Source organism: Nipponia nippon, unplaced genomic scaffold (assembly GCF_047370975.1).
Source record: "Nipponia nippon isolate SJK-2023a ecotype South Korea unplaced genomic scaffold, ASM4737097v1 scaffold_4, whole genome shotgun sequence".
Taxonomy (NCBI): domain Eukaryota; kingdom Metazoa; phylum Chordata; class Aves; order Pelecaniformes; family Threskiornithidae; genus Nipponia; species Nipponia nippon.
The window spans coordinates 35,849,563-35,876,337 of NW_028262358.1; the positions used below are offsets into that span (position 1 = coordinate 35,849,563).

Sequence of the window (26,775 nt, forward strand, 5' to 3'; positions counted from 1 at the left end):
GTTGAGTTAGGCCAGCAAACAGTTCTCTGGTTAGAAGCTACATCCAGCCCACACTATTGAAAGTTTGTCTCCAGTACAATAGTTTCCAATCAACTGATTCTTTACATGCCAGATTCCCAAAATTTCCTATCTCTGAACATTTAGAAACCACGTACAGTTACCATATTAAATATTTTTTTTAATAACCCAGCTCTCCCTGTAACTTACTGGAAAGCTAGGCCCTTGGCATGACGGAAATTCTTTTGGTAGAAACATCTATCAGAAACAGCAGTTCTCACTCCCATCACAGTTGCAAACTAATTTCAAAGCATGAACATACAATCATTTAATCTAAAAAAGGAAAAATAACATTTTCCCTCATTAATCACACAATAGTCCATTCTTTTCTATTTTATCTTTTCCACAAGCATTATTTTTCTTCACTATTTCTAAATTTATCTCACAAAGCTTTGTCACCAGTTTAATGACATTTTTTACAAATCCCTTCACCCCACTTTCCGTGAATCCATACTCTCTAGGTCAATGATTACAAATCTCCATAGCTTACACTTCATCAGTTTTGTTGCAGAAACTGATCTGCTGAAATCTTACTCTTATCTGGTGTTCAAAAAAACAAATTGCTTAAACCATTCTCCTTGATTATCCCTGGTGTTGACTTACATAATAAAAGTAAAATGCTTCCAACGTAACGTTCTCAAACTGTACCCTGACTTGGCTATACGACCGCTTTCTTGCCCCTATTTAAAATTTGAGAGTAATTCTTTTCAGCTTTTATCAGATTTCCCACTGAAAATCTCCTTTGACAATAAATGCACTGGCTTCTCTTAAAATCACCGCTTGTATGCTGACCTGAGGAAGTAAAGTGGGTTTTTTTGTATCAGGAGAAAAGAAAAGCCTTCCTGACAGACTGTTTATTCTTTCCTTATTCAGTGAGTATATAAGGACGAAAGCAAGGACCACTAATTATTGGGATTTACTAAGTTGGCTTTGTCTTATTACCTATTCCAACTTTTGCAAGTATTAGAGCACCACTATTTCCATATTCTTTCACTTTAAATACTTTTAAAACTAAAACCAGTCTCTAGTCTCTCATTTTCTGCAGTGGTTAAAGCAGCACTAAAATACCTTCTAATGGAAGAATTTTTCAGAACAATGCTGGATCACTTTCAAAATATTAAAAAACACACAAACACTTCTATCAGTAACATTTGTCTCACTGTTATTGTACTTATTTCCCAACAATTGTTTTTGTACATCTTAGCTTCATTTCAGTAAATAAGAAGGCCCTATCTACTACACGCGTGACTATAAATTAGTCTTTCAAGACTGAATTAATCCTCTACATTTTCAGGGACAGTTCACCGTGGCCCTGGAATTTCTTGAACTACAATAACCTACATGCTTAGCGCCTCCTCGTCATGCCGAAAAACTCATTGATTTGGCTGGCTTTGCAGGGGAAGACTGGGGGTATATTCCTCAGACAAAACTGTGGGAGGATAAAGAGAACCGATTTGTTTTATTTAACTAACTGATTTAATTTCTTATCTGTAATAAACTGATCACCACTACTGAATTATAACTGCAAAACTATCATCATCAGGGCATTTTATACTTGCTCTGCATATATTTTTATTGTTCTTGAAAACTATTAAAATCTGAAAAGAATGCAAAATTCATTGTTTGTCTTAATTTGGATCTTAAAAAGCCATTTTATGGAGCAAACAGTTTCCATATTTTTAATAGACTACTGCCCTAATCAACCGAAATATACATACAGTTTTGTGTCATTGAAGATAAAGATATCTGAGCCACAGAGAACTGACATAAATTGATGCCATTTGAATTAATAAACATCAGTATTATTTCAGTCAGCAGATCATTTTGGTGTGTGGTTTTTTGTTCGTTGGTTTGGTTTTGTTTTTTTTTTTTTTTGCATTTGTGACTTCTTTTCCTTTAAAAGTTTAATTTTCATCAGTGATGAGAATCAGACTGTCCTTCAATTATATGTAGCCTTATTTCTAGCTTTTTTTTTTTAAACCAGGAGGATCCAATGTAAATGTGTTTAAGACAACTGTATTTTTAACATAAAATTCCTGTTTTTTTTAAATTTAAGTGTTGGAGAATGATGAATGGCATTTCTCACATCCTAAATAAAGAAGTTAACTTGCCATTGTTTGAAGACTTTTCTAGATGGAAATGGAAGTGCGATTAGCAAATAAAGCAAATGTACATTATTATATCTATTAAATAAAATTATAGGCCTTGTAATCAGAAAGACAGCTACCAAAATGTGTTTCGCATTTACAATTTGCTCCTTTCTTATAGATATCTTAGAAACATCTAGGTTCTGATTACACTGTTTTACAAGACATTAAAATTAGTAGATCTCAGTGTTTCAGGCCTAATTTTACAGTGCAAACAAGAAAAACATGCCTTCTTGTCTTATCAGCTCCCAAGGAGTTTCTCAACTCTGAATGAACTAGGTACTGAGCTATGAAAGAAAACATGCCTTCGCACCTGCGTGACAGCTGTTGAAAGCCGGTTTACCACTTCAACATACTCTCATTCCAGGTACTTCGCCAATGACTTTCACCAGATCATACATCCAATTGTCTTTAAACCTCAGCATCAAAACATGTCCTGCTGGTATATTAATTTAGATTACTGATTGTAAGTGTAGGTTCAATAAATTTTGTAATAAAATACCCATACATTAATTGGATGTACCAGTTTTTCCTCTACCCTAACTTACGTCATAACTGTGTTATCAGTTGGACTTTTAAACTTTGTTGTTGTTCAGGTAGTGACTGCATCATTGATAGAGATATTGAATGTATAAAGATATTAACATTTTTAAGTATTCAGCATTAAACAATTCAGCTAAATTACCAATTTTAAACAATTATTCTACAGTTCCTACTCTATAAAAAATAGATTTATCACTTCTTGTTAACCTTATTTCAGAAAGTAAGCATTTAGAAAAATTACACTTGTTTTACTGCCTACCTTCAGTAGGCCTTTTATCTATGAGGTTTTTCAGTCTAATTCTCTGGTGTACCTGTTAAAGCTGTTTCTTTTTTCTACTTGACATGGTGGAAAACTGGAAAGCTACTGTTTATATATTTCCCAGACCTTTTTCTTTGTAATATTCTGGTAATTCATTCTTCCCCATTCCATTACTACCTTGTCCCCAGGCAAACAAATTAATTCTTCACTTTAAACTTAGTCCTGAAGTAGCCCCTACAAGATCATCATCCAAAATTATCCACATAGTAACGAGTTCAAATTCCAAAATTATTCAGGAAGAGGCAGCTTCTTGAATCTAAGGTACTGGTTTCACCCATACACTCACTTTGATGGCAGGAAAGAAGGAATGCCAAAAATTTGTAAGGCATCTATGCAAAAGAACCTGAAGTACTGGACTATCAATAAGACTCAGTTTTTGCATAACTCCAGGTGAACTTTTAAGATGCAAGAAGATGTTGACAGTTGTAAAGGGAAGTATGCTGGGGCAGAAGTTACTGATTAGGGTGCTGGAACTGTGCATGTCTGTATTTTTTCTAAAATGAGTCATGTAGTAGATTTTTAAGTGAATATTTTTGTTTGTTGTATCAGGCCCTGCAAGTGTGTGTTTCACTTTGAAAACAATACTAGCCAACTAAGAAACAAATATTCACTTAGGTTGTCAGTGTCATTTTACTAAAAAAAGCTTCCATTTCTTTATAATAGGGCTTTTGCAGCTGGGTGGGGAAGGAAAGCACCCAAGAGGAAATGAGTCCAACAATCCCAAATGAAATACAAAGCATTTCAATATCAAAATTAGCACAAAAGAGGTCAAGGTCACGAGTAGAAGATAACTGGATTAATGAATGTCTGACGTAATATTTCCTTTTCGTTTGAAACTGAGAGCCAAGCAGTATGCCAGGCAATTTAGAGCATCTCCCATGTAATTGCCGTTTGGAATGTTCTGTTGTAGCCAAACACTACCACCTAAAGAAGCATGGTAAAACAAATGAGGCCTCTAATAGCACAACAGCATTACTGACTTTCAAAATTATGAGCTTACTGTTCTGGACAAATATTGAGCCCAAAGTTACTGAGCGCCAGTGCTTAGGATATGGGTTTCAATGTTACAGCCTGTTAATGACTTCAGCCTCAGGAAATCCACTTATAGAGGACACAAAATCTTCAGAAAAGTACTACGTATATTTTTTTTAATCTTTATGCCATTTACATTTATTATTTATTTTAATATTACTTATATGAAATATAATTTTATAGTTACTACATTATCCTTATCAAGCAAGTATACTTTCTTGAATGTTTTTGTTTTCAAAGAAGCTGTTTCACCTGTCAATTATGTTATTCATTTTTATGATGTATCAAAAGGTGTAAGCAGAACTTCCCCTAAAGTCTCCAGAAGAAGCTAGATTTACAAGCTTACTTGTGAAGGATGGATTTAAAATCAGACCATTCATTTTCCGTTGCAAAAGCAAGAATACTGATATGATCCATCAATTCACCATGACGGCGCTACATTTAAAACTAGTCCAAATACAGCCTAGATCATTTGGTGTTTGGGGAAAGAACGTCCCCATTTCTACACACGCATCTTGCCCCCTTTTTGGTATGCTTGCAGCTTATTTGTTTGCAGTGCAGCATCGTAGTCCCTCTCTTTCTCTGCAGTCTCAAATGCCAAACATATCTGTCTGACTTTAGCTTTAATCTGCATCTTTATATGAGTCAGAAACAGGAGAGGGAGTTGTAGTCCCTCTCCTAAGGAGATTTGCATTGAAGGTTCCCCCTTTCCTATCAGATGACTTTACATTTTTGTCACAGCTCAATATAGCTGCATACCTCTGCCCTAAACCAGTAGACACGTGTCTCATGCAATCATATGTGTGGAGACTCACCCATGGAGGACAACTGCATCTTGTATAGATGCAAGTCCCCTGTTTGTAGCTAGTTAGCTAGCTTTGATACTGCCATTGGTGAACAGCAGTTATAAAACACTTCGCACAGGGTGCAAAACCCGCAGAGGAACTGCACACACTTCAAAATAGTAAGCCTGCATTAAGTTCCAAGCTGTTGTGGTTACACTGCTTTTATAGTTCCCAAATCAGCTTGCTCTGGGGGAAGCACAACTGCAGTCAACGCGGAAAAACAGATCCAAAGACTTCTTGCATCAGCTTTGCTTTCTGTTTTTCACTAAAGGGGGAAGTAAGGACAAGGATGGAGAAAGAAATAAAAAGAAGAAAAGCTATCACTGTTAAGTTAGAGTTTAATTACAATATAGGAGGATCAGAGAACTGCCTTAACAGATAAGGGAGAATCTGGTTTGTAGTACGTGGCACATGCATTGGACAATGCAACTCGAGAAAATCTGTCTACCAGTACTGGGCTATTTCAGAACATGGTTTGTTAGCGCACCTCGGGATACCTATCTCCAGATTTGCAATTGTATTTATGACATACAGCTGTAAGGATTCATCTATTCAAATTTAGCAACGGCTGTAAAGCTTCATCTATTCAATTTAGCAATAGGTGGGAATAATGTGTCCTCCATGCCTCACATCTTGTCTGATTACATGTGGAACTTAATTATTTTAATTGTTTAGTTTGTTGAAGTTGAGCTTATAATACTTATGCCTTCCACTGCAAAGCTTAGGCAGAAAGATGTGAATGTTGTGTCCTGGAATCTGTTGTTATTCGTATTTTTCTTTGCAACTCGCTGTCATCACTTTGTCTATAAAAAAAAATGTAATATTATTGTTCCATATGACTTAAGGATTCTCCTATCTGACATTATGACTCCTAATACCATCATTCGAATTGTCAGGACACTGAGTGAAGAGACTCTAAAGGGAGAAGGGTAAATGCCTTCAGAGCTAAGATTCAATGGGAAACATTTGGAAAAAATGGGAGGCTTAGTATTTTTGGCTGCTTTTAGAAAGTACATTGAGACTAGAAGTGGAACAGCTCAGGTATTGAGCATAACTCTCAAATGAGCAAAAAGGTTTGTACTTCAAAAGTACTAGCTGAAAAAACATGAAGAAACTTCAGCACAGAAAGAATGGTTTCATTCTTTTCCCCACACCACCTAATAGTGCTGATCCAAACTGGCAAATACAACAGTGCAGTAGAAAACTTCTACAGAAATCATTACCTGGAAAATTATACTATTCAATATTCTCTTTTTCGCCAGTGGTACAAAAACACTTCAGTTATTCCTGAATAACTCTTGGTAGACTGGATCTCTGATTTTTTTAATTTTTTTTTTCCCCCAACAAAAACCATAATTGCACAGTGGAAGAAAAACAGAGGGAGCCAAGCACCACTACATTAATTATTTTGAAGTGTGCTAATGAGTTCAGTGTATCCCCAGAATCACTTGTGTCATGTAACATCTTCTGTCAAATCTGTCATCTGCTGAAGCAAAATGAAATACGTTCTGAAAATGTGTGTCTTGAGACTGAAATCTTAACTATCACCAAGAGGTCACTCTCTCTTGTGACTGCATTCTGAAGTAATAAGGTTTATTTCTAGGGTTCTGGAGACCTTGTGATCTTGCGTAGAATTCATTAAGGAAAGGTTTTATAAGACACCTGGCGTTTCTCCTCTTTTTAAGCACTTCTTGGAACATGTGTTCTAATATTAAATACAATTCATAATAGTTGAGAACTATTGGGATATCAATGCAGGATCTCTACAGGATTGAAGAGGTATGTCTTCCACTTATTACCCTCCTGAAGGAAGTGAGTTATATTTCTCTCAGTTCATCAGTGCATCTCACAGATCCCAGTAATTTTCTGTTAAAACTTTCAACTTCATGTGAAACAAATTTATTAGTGATTAATTTTTCTCCTCCTTCCTCCCCTCTCCCATTCCATACACAACTAAAAGCAACTATTAAAATCTTATTTAATGTACTCCTAGTGTAAAAGAGGGGGTTAAAGAATAGGAATAGGAACTCCTAGTAGTACAGTGATCTAATACTTTAGCTGACCAGACAAGTGCTGTCATTCCCTTGGTCATACTAAAAGTCTCTCTATATTGCTCCAACCAAGGTCTTGAGAGGCCTGATCACAACGATATATGACTTGAGAAGCAAAAGAAGAGGGCAAAATCTCTTAGCCTCAAACCTCTCTAGATCAACCTAGTGGGAGGAAGACTGCTCCCCTCTCCTTTCTGAACTTTTCCCTTAAATGTTGAATTTGTCCAATGTAGAACAACTGCCAAATAAAGCAAAGCACAGGGAGCAAGTTGGCAAGAAGGTGACAGTTTAGTTTTGAAAATAAAAAGGATGTGTTTCTATGATAAATGACATAATTTTCTTGCATCACCATTTAACGATCATCAATGTGAAAATAATGAAATAGCAAAGTGGCACTCAAGCTCATAGAGCTCAAGACGCCAGTTCTGTTAGATCTACACCAGCCTTTTCTTTCTATACGTGTACATAAACTCTTTTCAGATTTGAAAGAATTGAACACCAACTACCATGCTTCTATAGTAAGAACAATTTAAAAAAAAAAAAAAAGAAATCATTATTTCCCTTTTTCATACACACAGAAAAACATTAGTTGCTGGAGAAAATGACACTCTGAAGTATTATTTAAGTGAAAATTACAGGGCAGTTGACACAGAATTCCCAACCACATACATCTGTGTATGACTAAGGATATAAAACAAGATCTCATGTGACCTTTCAATCTTAGACATAATGATTAGCCTATAATATTGCTAGTCTGCTCCCAGCTCTCCTGAAGTCTTATTAAAAACACCCTTTCAGGACACATTTCTCTCCCCTTAACAGGCAAGTTCCTTTGCTGCCAAGAAAAGCAAGCAAGAGAGAACTGTATGAAATACCGCGTGTGTCGTACTGCGTGTTAGGAAAACCAAGCGACTAGCTTACAGGCATGCTATCACCAGGTGCAGCGAGCAGCAGAAAATACAATCAGAAAAGGGGCACATAACAAGCTGATAAGAGCTGCAAGCGTAGAGGTAGCCAGTGTAACCACCCAGATCAAGCTGCAGGAAGCAGCTGTAACAAGCCACTGTAGGATAAGCCCGAGCAGGCTACTGGTCTACCAGGCGCATGGCAGCTTCACCTCTTTCACTGCCGGCGTAATCCAGCAGCAACAATGCTCTCACTTCTACCCCACCATTCTTTGTACAAAACATGGCATTTCAATTCATTTTGCTTCGTTCTTAATAATATTTTAAAATCCACTGCAGTGCAAGAGTACACATTTCATATATCAAGAAACTACAGTGGGATGCTGTCCTTTATGTGCTTTAAACTGGTTGGTTTGGTTTTGTTTTCTTTTAAATCACCCCTCCCTTTCCTCTCTTTTCATAGCTCCTAGACCACTCAAAATTCCTTTTTTTCTCCCCCATCCTATTACTTGAGCTCTGGCTGCACTTTTAGCAGTAATTTGTGGTTTAACAGCTTATTGCAACCCATTTTCCAATATTAATAGTTTCTGAATAAGTTTCTTACAATAGAAGGTAGGTGAAGATCCCATAACTGATGTAGAAATGGCAGGTTTCTGCTTATGTGAAGAGCTATTTATCAAAAACTATCCCTTTTTCTTCCTGTTTTCCCCCTCCCCCTCCTTCCTTTCTTTCCACCCTAGCACTTCTCACCCTCCCTCACCTACATCCATATGGAAAAAAAACAAACACCCAACCTTAGAAAAAAAGAAAAAAAAAAAATCACACTGTATCCAGAAACACATTTTGGTTGGCAGTACCTTGATCCAGACTTCAATATATGTTATACCGGTCATGATTAAATATTCTAGTGGGATGTAAAATAACTGTTTTAGCTCCCAAATACTGTTTCCTTTTCTTAGAAAAATGGTTGAAAAAAGTACTGGCTTTAGAAATCTTTAACCTTATTTTTGTGGATCCAAACCTCATTTAGGCAAAAACTGGACAGAGACAACCAGTAGCATCCAGAAAAAGTTAAGAAAAAAAACCTCTCCTCCTCCCTTCCAGTTAGCTACTAGCTGAGGTACGGTACAGAGGACCCAGAATGATAATTTTGAAACCTATTCCAAAGACTACATTATCTGTAGTTCAGACTATTAAAGTAATCAGAAAAAGGTTTTGAAAATGATCATTCCAATTCCTTTTGAAGCTTTCCAATTAGAAAAAAATACTCACAAAATCATTTCATATAAACTCTTTAATGTAAAGTAGGGATCTATTTAATACTTGGAGCATGGCAGCTAAATTCAACCAATATACCCTCATTTCAAACAGCTGCAATTATTTTCAAATAATTAAAGTTAAACAAACATAGCCAGACCCACAAAAAAAAATGTATCTGAAAAATGTTTTCTTTGACAAACCAACAATGTAGCCTGGCTTGCTTCAGGGCTGAAAAGTAGCATATACCTGCCCAGTGATATTAATCTAAAAAGATGCTTATCAGCTGGTTAGAAGGATTTGCAGACCCAGCACAGAAGCAGGTAAGGGCGGAAATGGGGAAAGGAAGGAGAGTTACAGTAGAAGAGGAAAGGAGAGTCCCAGCATCAATAAATCAGAGCCCATAATGGCTCATGCACTCTTCAGACAACTCTAAAGTAAGTAACTTAGAGGATTTAGTTTACCACTTCTTATTCAAGCCGTCTTACAAGAATTTTTATAATTACTTTAAAAATTTGATATTGCTACCAATGCAAGGAATCTAATCATATTTACACCGACCTACTCCCTTAATCTTCAATATCTAATCTTTCTACAGCAATCTGAACTAGTAAACATGAAGTTGTGAAACAAATAAACAAAACCAACCAAACAAAAAAATTTGTATGAAAATTCTATGGTTTTGAAATCCATTTTCTACTGATAAATAGCTGCAGAACTCGCTAGCTCTTTGGCATCTTCAGGAAGATGATATATCAAAAAACCTTGTGTTATGTATGAAAATAATGCCATTCACCCTTTGTTTTCCGATTCCTTCTTAGAACTGTTAGAAACCATGATATTAAAAAAATTCTGATCTGATGGAACTCAGGAATGAAAACCTTAAATGGAAAGTTATTCAAGTTATTTGATTAATTTAGCATATATCAATCCTTAAACAACTTTTAACTATTTTTGGAAACTGAGCTTGATACCATATCAAATCGACACAAATATGCCATTACATTCAAATGTCTAGAAAACTTAATGAAAGAAAACATAAACATACTAAGATTAAAGATAATGTTTAAAGCCACAGATTCTGTGTCTACTGTGAGGTCACCTCCTGAAATGTCACACTGCATGCTAATCAAATCCTTCGCATTACTGCAGTTGCAGCACACGAAGTCAGATAAATGTATTTGCAACAATAACCCCTTCATAAAGATTTCCGTCACGAGACTGTCAAACTGTATAGTATAACAGTTTCCAGTACTCAGGTTTAATCAAGCTAGACAAAAATGTTGGAGACACTCCAACTATTTTACGGCTTAGGGCATCAAGGATCCTGATATCGCTTCCCAAATGCCATCAGATGCTATGTCTCCCAGACTTGGAACCCTGGCTTCCTTGACACCCTCCTACTGACCCCAGGAAATTCCACTACAGCAGCTCTATGTCCTCCTCAGCAGAAGAAAAATGCAGCAGCACATCCAAGCTGCACTCCTTCAAAGAACCATGTATCAATAATGATTTTAAATGAAACATCAGCTTTTCAGGAGTTAATTACACAACACCGTAATCATAAGTTTTATACATTCCTGGCTATTTTAGTCAGCAGGACTGTTGTGTGATGGACATATAGGAATGCCTGCTGTTTATGTGTGACAAGAAGACTTAACAGCATAAAGATGATAAATGGCTAACAAAACTCTGTAATATGAAGGAAAAAAATGTCTTTATATAGCCTACAGACCTTTCCTTTGAAAAAATTATTTTTAAAATAATTCCTATTTGCAGACACATTTCACAATTTTAAAATTTCTTTTTTGCATTTGAAAACTGATCTTCTCTTCGTTTGAAGCAAGAATATTTAATCGCTGCCTCAAACTTGCAATAAAAATACTAATCATTAAATATCACATCAAAACGGTAAATTGGAAGTGCTGCTTTATTCACAAATGTCTTTTCTTGCTCTCACAATACCAATGGCTATTTACAAGTTTCAGTATTTTCCAAGGATGATTTACTTCAGTAAAAACTATTAAAAAATACGATAGCAGTAGCACGTTTACATTCATGAACTTCTACATAAAAAACTCCTCAGATCAGAAGTCAGAAACTCGAGGTAAGAAAACAGATTTAATTTCAATCTTCCAAAACTTGTCATGTTTTTGAAAGAAAGTAACCATTTATTACTTGTACATATAAGAGTTTATCTCAAGACTGGCAGAGATGAAAGGATTTTTGGTTTATGCATCTGATTTAGAGACATAATTAGAAAATTATCTCACTGTACAGTTCGCAGAGAGGACCTGCAGAAGCTCCTAACTCCTGTCTGCTTCCATTTGATCTATAAAGAACCCCTATTTATAACAAGGCAGCTCAGAAGAATTCTTACCTGAGTCTGCTTCATTGCCCGTTCCATTCTGCGAGTACTTCCTTTCTCCAGCTTGGTCCGAAGGAGTAAGGCTGATGTCTGAATGGCCCAGAACTTCGGCTGAGAGAGCAAGCACTGCAGAGAAAAATAACATTTTTTCATTATTTCTTTGTAAAAGACAATGAAGACAGTAAAGTTCTAACAGTGTGCTCAAGCATGAATGCTGCTTCATATTCTTAAAGTCAAATACGTGGTTGTAGTACTTATCTGATGAACTGAAGGCTGTACAGATTACCTTAATCTATTTTCAGTATAAAAGGCGGCCATTAAAACTATTTTCTCCTCCTCAGCTACTGCAGCACTGTGTGTACATGTACCCATATGGTGCATCCACCAAACTGCACAAATTAAAATGACTACTCAGAATGAAAGGAAAATAAAGAATTTGATACTGAGCAGTCTGGCTCAGCCTTCTCCACACCTGCATACCGGATAGTTGTAGACAGCAGCAGGGATCCTACTTATTAAGGCTGAACAAAACCAGTTCTCTCTTGGCCTCTCCTCTTATGTGAGGTGCTCCAATGCCTGCATTAACAGCACCTCCACATTAAATAGGCTGAAATTGCTAAGAACCTGAAGAATATTAATTAATTTAGAATTTGCCATGACTTGAGAATAACAGGAAGAATTTTTGATGTATAGAAGACGTATAGGGAATACAGAACAATCGAGGTAAAAAGCTTTCCTAAAGACACGGTAGGTTATCACTTGGAACGCCCCACCCTGATGCCAGCAATGTGGTGCCAGTCTGCAACCACTGATTTTTAGGAAAGCCCAATAGGAGATATGTAGCCGATACAACTTTGATATTCCTTAATAATGTACAGACCACCTGGATTTTTTCCAGTATCATTTCAGACACAGTATATCATTTTTCTGTTAGATATTCACTTTGAAAAAGGGAGACAGCAGGAAAACTTCCTTGCTAATTTTACTGACACTACAAATATGATCCAGCTTCTCTGAGGAAATACATTTGTCTATAGATATTTGTAGACTGGAGAAAAAGCCCCAGTGGTTTTCTTCTTTCCTCTCAAGAATCTCCCAAAGCATTAAAAAGTATACTTTGCTGGTGGTTTGTGTGAAAAGCCTGACAAATTTGTCATATTGTAATCTACCTGGTTTATTTTCCCTAGTGTTTCCACAGGAAAGGAAGCAGAAACAAGCTAAAACAAATTCTCTGCAAGCAAGACTACAACAGGAAGAGAGGTGACAACAAACGAAAGCATAAATGAAAGCAGTATGACCGCTTGTTCAGTCACCAAACACTTCAACATCAGCTGATCCCCTCTCTTGAGACCAACAGTCTCTGCACTGATTCTGTCATGACTTCCACTCAGTATTAGATTAAGAAGTACCCAAAGGCTTCTATACCATCCTCTGTGTGCTGAGGACCTGGAAATATTAGGGGAACGCAATTGCAATGTTCTATATTCTGTATACTTTCAAGTGCCCTTTTACAAATTAATTATGATCAGTAAATCTGTTAACTGGTCCAAATCCTAATTCTGAGAGCTTATCTCTGTCCTGTCTCATCATGGGAAGTTCAGTCTACTACCTATTTTTGTTTGGTTATAACACAAACCCTCCACTGCAAGACACAAGCAAGGCATTTCTAACAGAGGACACTGGTTTCTGAATTTATTCTTTGGTGGCCATTCCAGGTGGCTGCTAAAAAAAAACCTTAAGGGATTTTTAGGGCAAACACTTGAACAATATTTACTTCAGCTTAAAAACTTCTTTTGTGAGAAAAGTTACCCTTTCCCTCATTTTCTCCACTATTGGTATTCTGTCGTATTATTTTATTTTTTACTTCAAGGGAACTTTCTCTGCTACATGGAAGTAGATACTAGTATTTATTTTTCAAATGAACGCAACACCTCTCAAAAGAATAATGAAAACTAAAAGGCTTGACTAATAATGCTCCTAAAGATATTCAGCTCCGATTACAGCCCTTGTCCAGCAGCAGAGAACATGTCCCCTCACTCTGGTTCACCTTAGCAACTGGCACAAGCAGGGCACAGCACAAAGCCTTTGTGTCCACGCCATCCAGCTCTGCAAGAGAACTGGCCGCTCAGGAAAGCCTCTCCTCTGCCTCTATGTACACCTCCTACAGCACTGCCTAGGCAGGGATTTAAGCAATCATGCTGCATGAGGTGTGTATAAAGTCATATGGGGAGGAAGGAGAAGCAAAGAGAAACAGGGTGGAAGAGAGGCAGAGATAATTACGTTTCACTTCTCTGCAGGAGCAATGACAGTCTTAACTTGAATAATAACCCTGCTTTTTAAAGGTATTCATAAAACACAATGTCAGGTATACCTGCTGTACAACTACAGAAGAAAAATTTAACTTCTCTAACAGTTGTATTGATACAAAAAAGCACTGCAACTGCATAAGACAATGAGAAGCAGGCCTGTCTTTCAGTTAAGAACCACTTGTAATTTTATACTTGTACTGAGCTCAGTCTTGTGCCAGAACTCAAATGGTCACCTTTTCATTGCCTAATTGCAATGTTTAAAGCACCGCAGATACAAAATAATATATGTATAAAGGGCACAAATGTTTACACTCAAGGGCTGTAAAGAATAATTTCAGAACATGTATCCATAACTATTAAGCATGCTTTAATCTTCTACTCAAAATCTCCACATATTCCAGCTAATAAATATTTTCTTGTAAGTCCCAAAACTTTATATTTTCACCTGAAGCTAAATCTAGACTCTATTAATGAGACCACAGGTTAAAATAAAACATCTGGAAAAAAGAAAAACTAAATCAAGATTATGCAAGTTTTGTCGACATAGCTGAAAGTTTATTGTACTGTACCAAAGGCAGCTAAGAAAATTAACAAAATAATCCTAAAACAAAAACTCTATTGAGAATCTTCACAAGTCATCTTTGTTCTTACTTTAGGGAAAGAACAATAAAATAAAGAAAAACAGGAAAATTAGATGGGGTGAGAAGAAAGGAAAAAAATAAGGTTATGCAACATTTTCTGCACTGAATGGAACATTTTCACATGGGAAAACTCCTTTCTCCAATTCTTCCCCACAATTTTTCCCACAAACAAGAACGCTTGATATCATCCTCTCCCATCATTTCAAAGTGTAAAAAGGAGATTACCAAAACATTACACAAACCAGAATATTTCATTCAATATATCATCCTGACATGACATTGGAATGAAACAACATGATCCTCAAAGTCTTAATAACAAAGTAGTAAGTAGCCTGTTACTGTACAATACCTTTATAATATCCCCATTACTATGTAAGAACAAAATGGCAGGCAATACCTGAATTGCGAGATAGGTGCACATTACTAATGACACCGAGACCAAACCCAGTCACATGAGTTTTGCCAAACCCAGGCTGACTCTCGGGTATCATCAATGAATGATTCTGCCTCCTCATTATTCAGAATTTAACCTAGCTGGGATGCACTTCCTGATCACTCCAATAACTTGCTGTTAGAGAAACAGAGAGGGAATGGCTGTACAATTCGCACTGTCTGTACAGAATTCAGAACAAGCTAGCAAGTATCTTCAAGGAAGCTTGTGCCGTTGGTATTTCGTATATACACATACATATATATGCACCTGTATATTATTTATGAAGTTACAATGTTTGGTTTTAAGGAAGCTACACACAAAGAAAGCAGCCTGCAGCTTCAAACCAAGAATATAATGTATTCAAGATAAAACAGAAAAGTTAACTAAAGAACCCTGGGAAAGCTGGGACAGAAGAGTGTTATACAATACTGTAAGATGTCCAGCCAACAAAGTCTTCCGAAGGGCAGATGAATAAGACTGTATCAGTCAGGCATGACTTATAGAAGTTATAGGTTGTTCAGAGCAACTCTTCTGCATTACTCCATCCGCTATTTAAAAAAGTAGGAGTTCCTGTAGGAATTCTTTGACATCAAAGTCAGGAAGACCTTACATGAGCTTATTAGACATGCTAGACAAGCTGGAACAGGTAAAGATGATCCTTGTTAACTGCAGTTTTAAATAATTTTCATATTTTCTAATTTTTCCTTATTATAAATCTCTGCTTTAAGTAAGCCCATTCTTTTATTCTTGTACCTTGGTCACTGATAAACTATCAGTAGTGTAGCAAGCTACTATGATTGCTATGATGGAGCTATCATTTGAAAGTGGACTTTCAAACTCTGAGCACTTTTAATTGCAAACAGTTGTGGAATTGCCAAGAATTTGCACATCAGTCAATCGCTGAACCAAAAATATTCTGCTTATTGGCCAAGTTGCCAGGATGTGGTGAAATGACTGACCTGAAGGCACAGGCGTCAGGCACCCTGAGGATTGCTCTGTTCCTCTGTCATCCCCTCCAAAGAAATGACCTTTAGTTTAGATTCACTCAGGTATTTGCTAACATATTTTAAATTGCAAACAAACAAACAGAAAACACTGAGAGGGATCTAGAAAAAAAGGAAAAAACACACACCCAACCCTTTCTAGTTTCTTTTCATTACCAATTTTAGTTAACATGCTTCAGCAGCTTTGTTTGCTTTTCCAAAAAGCCACACATAATTAAGATTTCCAAATTACTTATGTGGATTAATTAATGTCTATTTATCATTAGTCTTGCTTCATAAAACCAAGTATATCATTATATGATGATCTTTATGAACTCATTTGGATAATTAACATGAAAACCTTATTTCTTCAATATAACCAAAGGCAAAATGACAACCTTATAACTCATTCTATGCTTCGCTGTACGATGAGAAAATACTGTGGCTTCTTTTCAACATCCTACATTGCACACAGTAGGCAGGTGAGCACATTAAAAAAAAGCTAGTTGGAGGCATATGACTGTGGCATGAACAGGCAAAATTCTTGCTTCTTGCAGTTGCTTTGCAGACATATCTGTTACTCTCTGGTGAAGGACTCTAATCACCAAAAGCTACCTTACAAGTACTTAATTTGCTTTTAAGTATGCAGCAAAGGATTCTTTGACATAAAAAGTTCTATGGAATTCAATCCTAGGAAACAAGAAGAAAATTAGTATGAGATTAGGGTGCATTTGATTTTGTTTTCCACAATCTTATCCAAATAATCTGATGCTTAAATTTCTGTGTAACTAAAGCAAGTTTTTATTAAAAAAAGCCATGTTCCCATGACACTTGTTTAATTTGAATTTTCTGGGGAAGTTTCTGCTAGAACTGAACTAGTGACAAAAAAGGTAAAATGAAATAGAATTAAAAATAATTGACTTACGGAAAAAACTGAAAGATGCCACATTGTTGTGGAAAAGTTTCTTTAAATCGAATCTACATATTTTCAACAGAATATTATTTTATAAAACATACTCCTTGCAATTCTGAAAAAAGTATGCGCAGAAAACTTTGCCCTGGAAAGTAGTTAGATGAACTTTACAAAACTATTTCTAATTGCCTAAGAATAAGGCAAGCCAAGTCCAGTGAGAAGCAGAAAGAATACAAGTTTTGAGGAATGTCCTTAGAATATCAACTCCTCTCTTAATTGAGCTTGAACGCAGATGATTTCCAGGGGTACTGGCAGCTTCTGGTTGAAATGGGATTTGTAACTTTAAACAGTAAGTCTATTAGAACTCTATAAGGTAAAATAAAGTACAGTTGTGATTAAGTGGTTTCCAATACCAGTGCATTCTTTGTTATACTGAAAAGCATAAATATCAAGAGGATAAGAAAAATACTACATTTCTAGTCACAATTAAGCAGTAGAACCAAGGCTTGGCAACAAAACAAGCCAGTCAATTTGACAACGTTTTGCTTCTCTGCTTGGTGTATGAACATGTAAAAATTTCCTGTTTGCTGAAACAGAGCAAGTAGCTTCTCTGTTCAAATCCAGCATACATACCCATTCTGCTGTACGTGCCCATCCCAAAGATTTAAAAATAAATAAGAATCAAAAGACAACCTGATTATATATCAGCAGCAGTGAACACAAAATGCTGAGGTTTCACAGACCTTAAATTCCTCCCAGTAGTGTTTTTATTCTTGTCACAACACTCAACAGTTTACTAATCCTTCAGCAACCAGAAATTACAGAGGAAACCACAATAACTACGCACATACACAAACCCTCAAAATATAATAAATACGCAACTAAAATACATTACTGTTTTCTAAATAGGCAAAAGGTAAGCTACATATTTAATTGGACAAGAAGTATTTGATGTTTAAGCTAATTTAAATATATATGCCAAAGGATAGTTTTTAAGCACAGAATGCTGTGTGAATACAAATATTTTAATGCAAAATGTTGCTTAGCAACCACCTAAAGGAACTGCTATCTCCTTTTATCTATATTTAAATTAAAAGTTTGTATTTCAAAATTACCACACAACACACGCTCTCTATTCTCAGCGATTAAATTGCCAATAAACTTAAAAATGCACTTAGAATTACAGAACATCGAATAACGATTGGAATAAACAGTTTTTTTTTCTTTGATCCACCACTGTCCTCAGTTCAATGCTACCCCAAGCTTTTTCCTCTTTTTATTTCCCATCATGGTATTATACACAAAACCTCTCTATCATTACATATCATTTGTATTGTTATATATAATGATATATATAATTACTGTATGTAAATCTCAATATGTATTACTATATAATTGTGTTAAAATTGAACCCTTAAACTAAAATATGTATCTGTAAATCGTCGTCTAATTCATCCCAGATAAAAACTAAACACTATCATTTTGGAGAGATTATGTTTTTTTCATACTAACAGGGGAGCTCCTCCGGTCTCTTCATAAACCATCAGTTTATTGAAACTGAATAATCTGAAGTTGAGATGGGAACAACTCCCATTCCTATATACTTATATATATAATACAGAATACTTTCTACTTCTCTGGGAGTGTCACCTTAATGCACAATGACTTGACTTTAGGTTCAAAATTCAAACATCACCTGACATTAAAAATAAAAATTGCTCTTGGACAGTGAATTGGAAAAGGTGGCAACAAAACACAATATACCAAATTCAAGCCTACTGACTTCCCTGCTTGTACATGAGAAGTTATACTAATGGATTCAGCAGTACAATCCTCAATTTATATAAAACATCATGACTACGTAATAGTTCTGAACAAACAACAGTGGTTAACTTGGGAACAAACAAATAGGATGCCGAAGCAAATGATTTCAAACCATCTTCTCATTGCAGCTTCTGTCATCTGTAACCAGTCACTGCAGACAACATTCCCAAACAATAATTTTGGAATTTACACCACTAATCAGGGTGGTAATTTGAAGACCTATAAATTCCTCACCTTCCTAAGTATTATTGACAAGAAATATTTGATATTTGATTGCATGTGTCAATAGTTGGATAAGACCTACTAATCTGAAAAAACAAATTTGGGGCATCTGTTCAAGACAGCAAACCTTCAAATAAATAAACTGTTAATCTCTAGAAACCTTGGGACTGCTTTAGACACAAGCAATTGGAAGATGTAAGGCTGTATATTCTCCAGACACATTTTATGAACACCTTCATATTTTCTAAGGCCCACCAAGAAAAAAATTACATTAGGATTTCACTCCAGATGATTCTTGTTACAACTTGACAAATTCTAATCCTATTTGGCATAATTATGTCCTTAAAGAGCAACATGAACAAGATAACGGACACAAACAAGGAAACCAGTATTTTCATACCTTGAGAATGCAAGGCTTCCATAAATCTTATGGCAGTGAATATACTTAGTGGTTAGCAGGTAGAAAGGCAGAGAAGAAAAGATAGTCTGTAATTTATGCAGTAAATCTAGTTCCTAGCATGGACTAGCCAATAGACTTAGTAGATTGCGCTTTCTTTTTTTTTTTTCTTTTTCTTTCTTTCCTTTTTTTTTTTTTTTTTAAACATCTAAACAGAGGGAATACTTGCATTAGCGCGTGTTCTACACCATGTACATCACTCCTCCTCAAGGTCAAAAGAATTGCTCAGTCATCAAACAAACATCAAAGGCCCTACTGATATGTTTTAACAATTATCAAAACCTCTGCTGTATATGGCTTGACGCATCTGTTTAATTTCACACTTCAACTAAACACTGAAATCTATCCTACACTTAAAGTCACTCTAAGGGTGACTTGGACTGGAAAATCAAAATATTACAAACTTATCCTGCAAATTAAAAGTGTATATACATCAACACAAAAGCAACTATTTTCAAAATTTCTGCGTTTTTTTCCTATTAAACAGACAGCAATTTTAGCTAGCAACTGACCACATCTTTTTCCATATGGCTTTAACAACTATAATTTATTTTTTTTAAACCCCAACAATATACAAAGTCTTTGGAGTTACAGACTACTAACTGATCAAACACAGTCTTAGGGCAAAACTATCAAGACAAGGATAATTTACATTTTCTTTGCAAACACCACAACTTGTATTATACACTTAAAATGAATTATATTTCAGGCATTATTCCAAGTCATGTGTTAGCGTTTCTTTTTCAGTGTTGCATGGGGAAAATGTGCTATTAATTGGTTAGGTCTTAAATATTTTCTTACCTAACAGTATCTAATATAAATTCTACATGGCACCTTTGGATTATTAAGCCAAGACCTTTGCACTGTAACAAGAAAACAAAAAATTATGCTATGCTTGAGCCTGTATGACATGGATTAGCAGAAGTTCCGTATTTTCCTTTATTAGGTTTTAAATTGATTTTAATGAGTTGTTACATCAAGATAGCATATTACAGAGTCAATCGCATGATCACTTGTGATTTTTTTTTAAGGTCTCTTCAAATTATCATGATTTTAATGCTACCTTCTTTTTAAACGAATTGTGTCTGACTGTCAGTGAGGTAAACTAGAGAAACAGGCAGAAATCCTTAAAGTATTAAAGTGACAGAGGAGGAGATTTACTTTCCTCCACTGGCTGAGACATCAGCATGTGCACAGTCCCATTTTCCAGTACTGCTTTAATATTCCATATATATTTCAGTAGGTTTAGACCACACATTCAGCATATTTTTTCCAAAGTCTAAAGCTATTCACTCAACTGTGTGACAAGGGTTTATTTTGGTCTATAAAACTAATCCTGGGACTGCACAACTCAAATAGCTTTTCACCACAACAGGTGTTAGCTGATCATGAGCAGAGCTGGGCTTAAAGCTCTTAGCCACAGCCATTAGAAATACTTCTCGGTGTTAAGAAGTCAAGAGCACGGCCAAAACACCATCAGTGATCCGCATCAAGGGACTAGTTTAATTAGAATGGTATTTTTAAAATTCACTTTGTCTAGTCTTTTCTGGTAGCCTCAGCACTCAAGTTGTAACATTACATTATTGTAAATACAGTACCTTTTGTTGAATGTGACTGCTAAACCAAGACGACACTATCTGATTTTTTTTTTGCATTTTTATATACTTCAGTGTGTTTGAATGAGATTCTTTCACATATGTAATTTCACAGTCTTGGATAACTGAATGCATTTGAAATAAAATATTAATTCTGAGAGTTTTAAAATGAAATATATGTACACGCACACAATAGACAATTCCTTTTTTCCCCATCTGCAGCTATGAAGAGTCATTCCAAGTTTCCTTTTTGTCTGTCCACACTTTATAAAGCAAAGTGTACGCAAAGATGTTAAAAATCTCTTAAGCAATTAATTATTTAGACTATACTAGACTGATTTAGAAATGGATGCTGGACTCAATATAGCAGCAATTACATTGCACTTACCTAAATGCAATTTAAAGTTCTTAAGTATCTTATTTAATCTCAGTTTGCAAGTGACTGACTCTCTCTGGAATTTATCACATCTGAAGGTACATTAAATACAATATAACTTAGAAACTGGCTTAATCAATTCAAAAGTTAGAAGGGAAAAATGGAATAAATTTTCTTCTCACAAGACTTACAAAATATTCCACTAGTGTATACAAGAAGGCTAATGTCATTTCACTTTAACTGTATTTTCCACAGCTTTTTTTTTTTTATCCCACTCAAATAGTGTTCTGTAGCAAATGGGTAGCTCTCGATAACATCAACCCAAAGGAATCCTCATATTCCATCCTTTTTATCACTCTAAATCTACTTTGCCTCCATGGCATTTGTTTTAAGCAGTAACTCGTACTCCTTCTGATATCTACCTTGCAAAGAACAGCTTCTGGGCAATTATTTATGCTAGGTCAGCTTCGAAATTGTGCTGGCTTTTGTGCCATTTCCGTAGTACCTAGGACTTCAAGGAATTAAAAAATCAGGCAGGAAAGCTTGGAAATTAGTCCCCTTGGGTCTTTTTACACAGATAGCGACAACAGGAAGGTTCCCTAAAGAGACCATTTTGAACAAGCATCAACCTTAGGTGCTCCCTGAGAAAGCCTCTTACTCTCCATGGACTTTATAAGGAAACTAGGTTCCTAGCTTATGCACATCAGTTAGATGCCCAACTGAGGTGCTTTTTGCCAACAAATCCTCTAGACAGGTTCTCAATAATTTTATTGTATCTTCCAGTCTCAAATCTCCTTTGGTTCCCTTGAGTTTGTCATGGGGCTGCAGACACCTCTGGAACGACTGTTTCATCTGGGTGGTGGAAAAGATATGCTCTAAACCAGACTTTCTCTATATACCACAGATTTCAAAGTGAAAAAAAAAAACAACACCCTAAGGTGTACCTTGCATCCTGCTACAGTTTTTTACTCAAGGCAAGGACCAAGATGAGAACAATGTAAGTGTTTGCACAGATTTAATCAATTTCAGTATTATACTAGCTGGTATGCTAGCAATAGATGTAAGGGAATATGAATCAGTAGTCCTGTTACTCAAGTGAACTGACTCTTCAAAAAGAACAAAATACCCCATTGTGTACAACTCTTCTTAATTTCCTCTAAAGTAAGACAATCATATTTCTGTAGATGGCACTATAAAAGCTAGCCAAAGAAAGTCAAGAATAATTTGCATTAAAAGGACTACACATTGTCTCTTTTCACTGAAGATATTGGAAAGGAGTACTGAAAACAGTCATGAGTGATTTTTTTTCCAAAATAAATGCATCTGCTACTTTCAGAAGTTCAACTCTGCCAAAACATTGCAAAGACTACAATCTGTTATCTGCTCAAAGATACTGTGTTACTATCCTTATTAGAAATATCAAGGCACTTCAGTATCTTTCTTCAGCTATCTCTTCTGCCTACCCTTAAGAGAAAGCATTCTTTGTTGAAAAAGAACGAACACAGCTGCTTCTCAGCAACAGAGTAACATTACTCCATATTCACCAGCATCCTTTTCCTTTGTTCAGTCAATACTCAGACTTAGCATACTCAGCTGACAATATGGCTAGAAGTCCTGATGGGGAAAAAGAATGACTTCCCAAAAGAAAATATCCTCAGACTTCACAGCTTGTTTGTCCATCTTGTTTTCTCTAGCAAAGGCAACATAGGTAACATTCAGGTAAAATGAGGCTGCCTTACCTCTGGTCTTGGTTCTTGTCAGTATGACTAATTAGGAGAACATCCAACTTCCCTTTCCATTCTCCATGACCATCTCATTTGAAACCTGAAGTCATCCCTAGGCCAGCTCTCCTCTGCAGTAAATTTTATTTTATTTTTGAAGGACAGGGAGTGAAAAGAAACATACGAAAGGTCTACATCTGCTGTTTTTACTAACAGAGATAAAAATGTTGTTCTCTAAAAGGCTGCATCTTTCTTTTTCCCTCCTTCTGCTTCCATGTACACTTCCTCACACGCAGAAAGAATACCAACCAAGACAACTCTCCCTCTCCCCAAGTACACTTTTCAGTAGTGTGCAGGGAAATGGTTAAGCACTTGTTAGAACAATGTTTATGTCCAAAGCTCAGTTCATATCTGTTTCTTCTTCTTCCTGCTATAGTCTTTACATCTTCTGAATACACATCAAGAATTTCCTGAGCCGTCTCAAGTTGGATGTTTCTATGGTTTTTCTTGGAAAATTTCCTGTCTCACTCCATAGCCCCGAGACTCATAAACATGCGAATATTGTCTGTATTAAGAAAATGAAATTAAAGGGGGTCATTTGATGTGGACATAGGTATACTGGAATCTGATCTCTAGTCAGAAGTAGAAGAAACACAAGCACATGATGACTGTCTTTCCAGCTAGTTGTGAACATAGCTCTGCAGATAAAACTGAAATGGCGGCCCAGCGTCCCCTACATTGCACTTCACAGAAAAAGGTTAAATAAAACGAGGACTAGAGAAACGTTCCCTTGCAAGGGAAGCCTTGTATGTTCCACAGAAAAAGCTACATAAGAAGAGTACAAAGATTTACACTTACTGAAGAATTTTCAGTGGAAACAACAAAAGACTCAAAGAAAGCTTTGTATGGATTTAAATATAACAGAAACACAGGAAAGCAAGCTCACATTAGCTTGCATGGAACAAAAATAAAACAAAAAGTAGGGAGACACTCAGAGTGAGCTATAAACATCATTCTTTGATTCTGCGTAATGCAGTCTTATTTAACTTGCATGCATGCAGGTCCATAACTTTCAGAGAGACCTATGGAAGGAACAAAAATCACAACTCAAAAGTAATTTTAGACACATTGGAAAAATCAACTCAAATCAGGTTGTGCTAGGAAAATGTTTTAATGCTTTTTTTCCCCTTAGGATTTTCTACTTTCTAATAATAGTAAAAAGGTATTATTTGAGTGTCAAATTATTTGTTCAGTTCTACTTATACGTCCAAACTGCAAATCTATCCCGGATGTCCGAAATTATTTAAATTTTCTTCCACATTAACAAGCATCAGTGGGCTGATATTTAGCAAGTTTCTAAGACCTTAACGCTCTGTGATGATACTAAGTGGTATACATTGCGTCCTCTTGTAAGAGTTAAGAAAGAATAATTTTTCATGCTGTTCCTTAAGCTGGTTTTTTGGGTTGTATTTAGGTTTGTATTTTCTTTTCATTTTGAAAGACTATTTAAGTCCAGAAGTAAGTTTTCCTTGGAGGTTCTCAATTTGTTTTTAGGAGAAGGAAGAAACTAGAGAAGAAAAGGAAATGTCATGAAGAAAGAAGATACTGTTTTATTTAAAGGAATCTGCTTTCAATGACTAGCGAAGGGTAAACCACATAAGATATGGCTCCTATTTTCACTTAGAATGGAGTCCAGCCATATTACTGACACTCGCTCTGTTGTGCCAAACATATCACTTATTCTGTGTTATGCTGAAAACAACTTCAGCCAGATTTGACTGTAGTAGCATTGTCTTTCTCAGGTCTGTGGTTTGGACTTACTCCTGAAACAGCATAAGTACAGACTTCCCCACCACATCAGAGTACTGCATTTATTTCCTAAGGCCCAATCTCAACAGCAATAAATCAGGTTTTTGGATTCAAAAGACTAGACTTTAACTCTTTGGTACCGAGGATAAGGATTTCCCTAGGTATTAAACAACAGTGAATTTCTCATTTTAACTGCTCAGCCTCAGGAATTTCACCATCTATGCCAAGGTTCTGAACACATCATGTGCTCTTTTGATAATATCCTGAAAAACAGAAAAGCACATTAAAGAAATTGCTCTCTGCACAGGTAGTAAAACTGAGAATGGCTAGATATCGTATTTTAAAGATGGACAGGTTCAGGACTATATGCAATCATACATGCCGTCTGAGGACTTGCAATCTGTTTAGCCTCAAGAAAAACAAAGCAAATGACTGAAAAAAGGGTGAAAGATAGAAAACTGGTGCCAATGGAGAATATTTTCTAACTTGTTCCATTCAGATCCGCCATGCGGGAGAAGAAACACGTCCTACTCCCTGCTAGGTATTCCCTTGGAAACTACCACAGTAGGCTCTTAACTGCCCTGCCCTGCTTGCTCCGCCCCACCCTCAGCCTTGCCTCTCCTCTGACAAGGAGCATTTTTGGAACAGACTGTGCTACAGGTTAACTTATCCTCTGCTGACAGAAATTTATTCCTCAGAGAGACAGTTAGTTATGACCTTTCATCTTTCCATTTCTGGTACTGCTGCCTGTGGCTACAGACAAGAACCATGACTTATCAGTACCTTCTTTAGGTTGGTCAACTCTTTCTAAGCATTTTTTTTTTTTTAAATAGTACTTCTTACTTAGCAAAAATCCAGGTAAGACTACACATTAAGGTTCCCATTCCTTCTTTTCTGCTTCTTTGCTGGTTTGAACTGTTCACGGCAAATGCGATGTTTGCAGGTCTCCAGACTACTAGAAAAATCCCTTAGGCCTGACAGATCCTGCATCCTTACGCAGCTGCCCCAGGGTGGCAGGATTTGTCTGTTCTGCCTACCTGCTCGCATTTATGAGCTCACCGCTATGTTTTTTCCATAGACTGCCCGTGATGCTGCCTGTTTATCTGGTTTATCAACAACCTCTGGAAGAATGTTGCGTTATATACTGCTGCTATCTGATGCAGCATAGATTCTTACTCGAACAGAAACTTTTTTTTGCAATGATAACCTCAGGACAAATATCCATTTATAATAATTATCCTTAAAATACCTTAACTGAGTATCTTTTGCAGGAATGTAGGTTAGCAGAAATACTGGTTCTCAGACAGATTTGGAGCACAACCATAAAAATTATACAACACAATGGAACCTTAAAAGCTCCCTTCACACCCTCAGTAAAAGGCATAAAACTATCTTCTTGAAAAGAACCTATTCAAATGTTTTCATAATTTCAAAACTTTAAGATTAGTCAGTGGCACAACAAGAATACTTTAACAGCTGCATACAGTTTTTACATTATAAAAATGCCATTTGTGAACCCATCCTATAATGACGTTAACTACTCAAAATCAGCTATCACATTTTTTTCTGTAACAGGAATGGCCAAAAAAATTCAGGAAGAACTACATGCCTAAACCAGTAATTTATAGCAAGGCTGACACTGACTTTACTACTTACTACTACTTACAGAACAAAGTATAGAATTTCTATAAAACATCTTCACAACCTTCAGTCTGTAAGAACAGCTGTCTGTAGAAGAGGCACAGCAGAGGAAAATCCACACAATGCCAGACAGGACTCTACAGGGAGTGTGTCATACCTGGTTTTCCCCTGGTTTGAACACCAGCATCCACCACAGGAATTCTGCCTGAAACAGTCTCTACTATTCAGCAATCTACATATTGCAATACTTGGTGCTCGCAAATAAACGTAACATGGTGAATGCCAGAGGCATGCCTCAGCTACTGTTTGGTGGGCTAAGTGGATAGG

The 26,775-nt window shown here is 36.2% G+C and overlaps 1 protein-coding gene across 2 annotated transcripts in view; it reads right to left on the reverse strand.

The window, feature by feature from the left end:
- Window positions 1–26,775, reverse strand: part of TTC27 (tetratricopeptide repeat domain 27) — a 130,709-nt gene that overhangs the window by 47,995 nt on the left and 55,939 nt on the right. For both annotated transcript variants that reach the window (XM_087777218.1, XM_087777219.1), the window contains one exon: window positions 11,537–11,650. In XM_087777218.1, coding sequence (XP_087633344.1) covers window positions 11,537–11,650 — 114 coding nt within the window. The remainder of the gene's footprint in view (window positions 1–11,536; window positions 11,651–26,775) is intronic.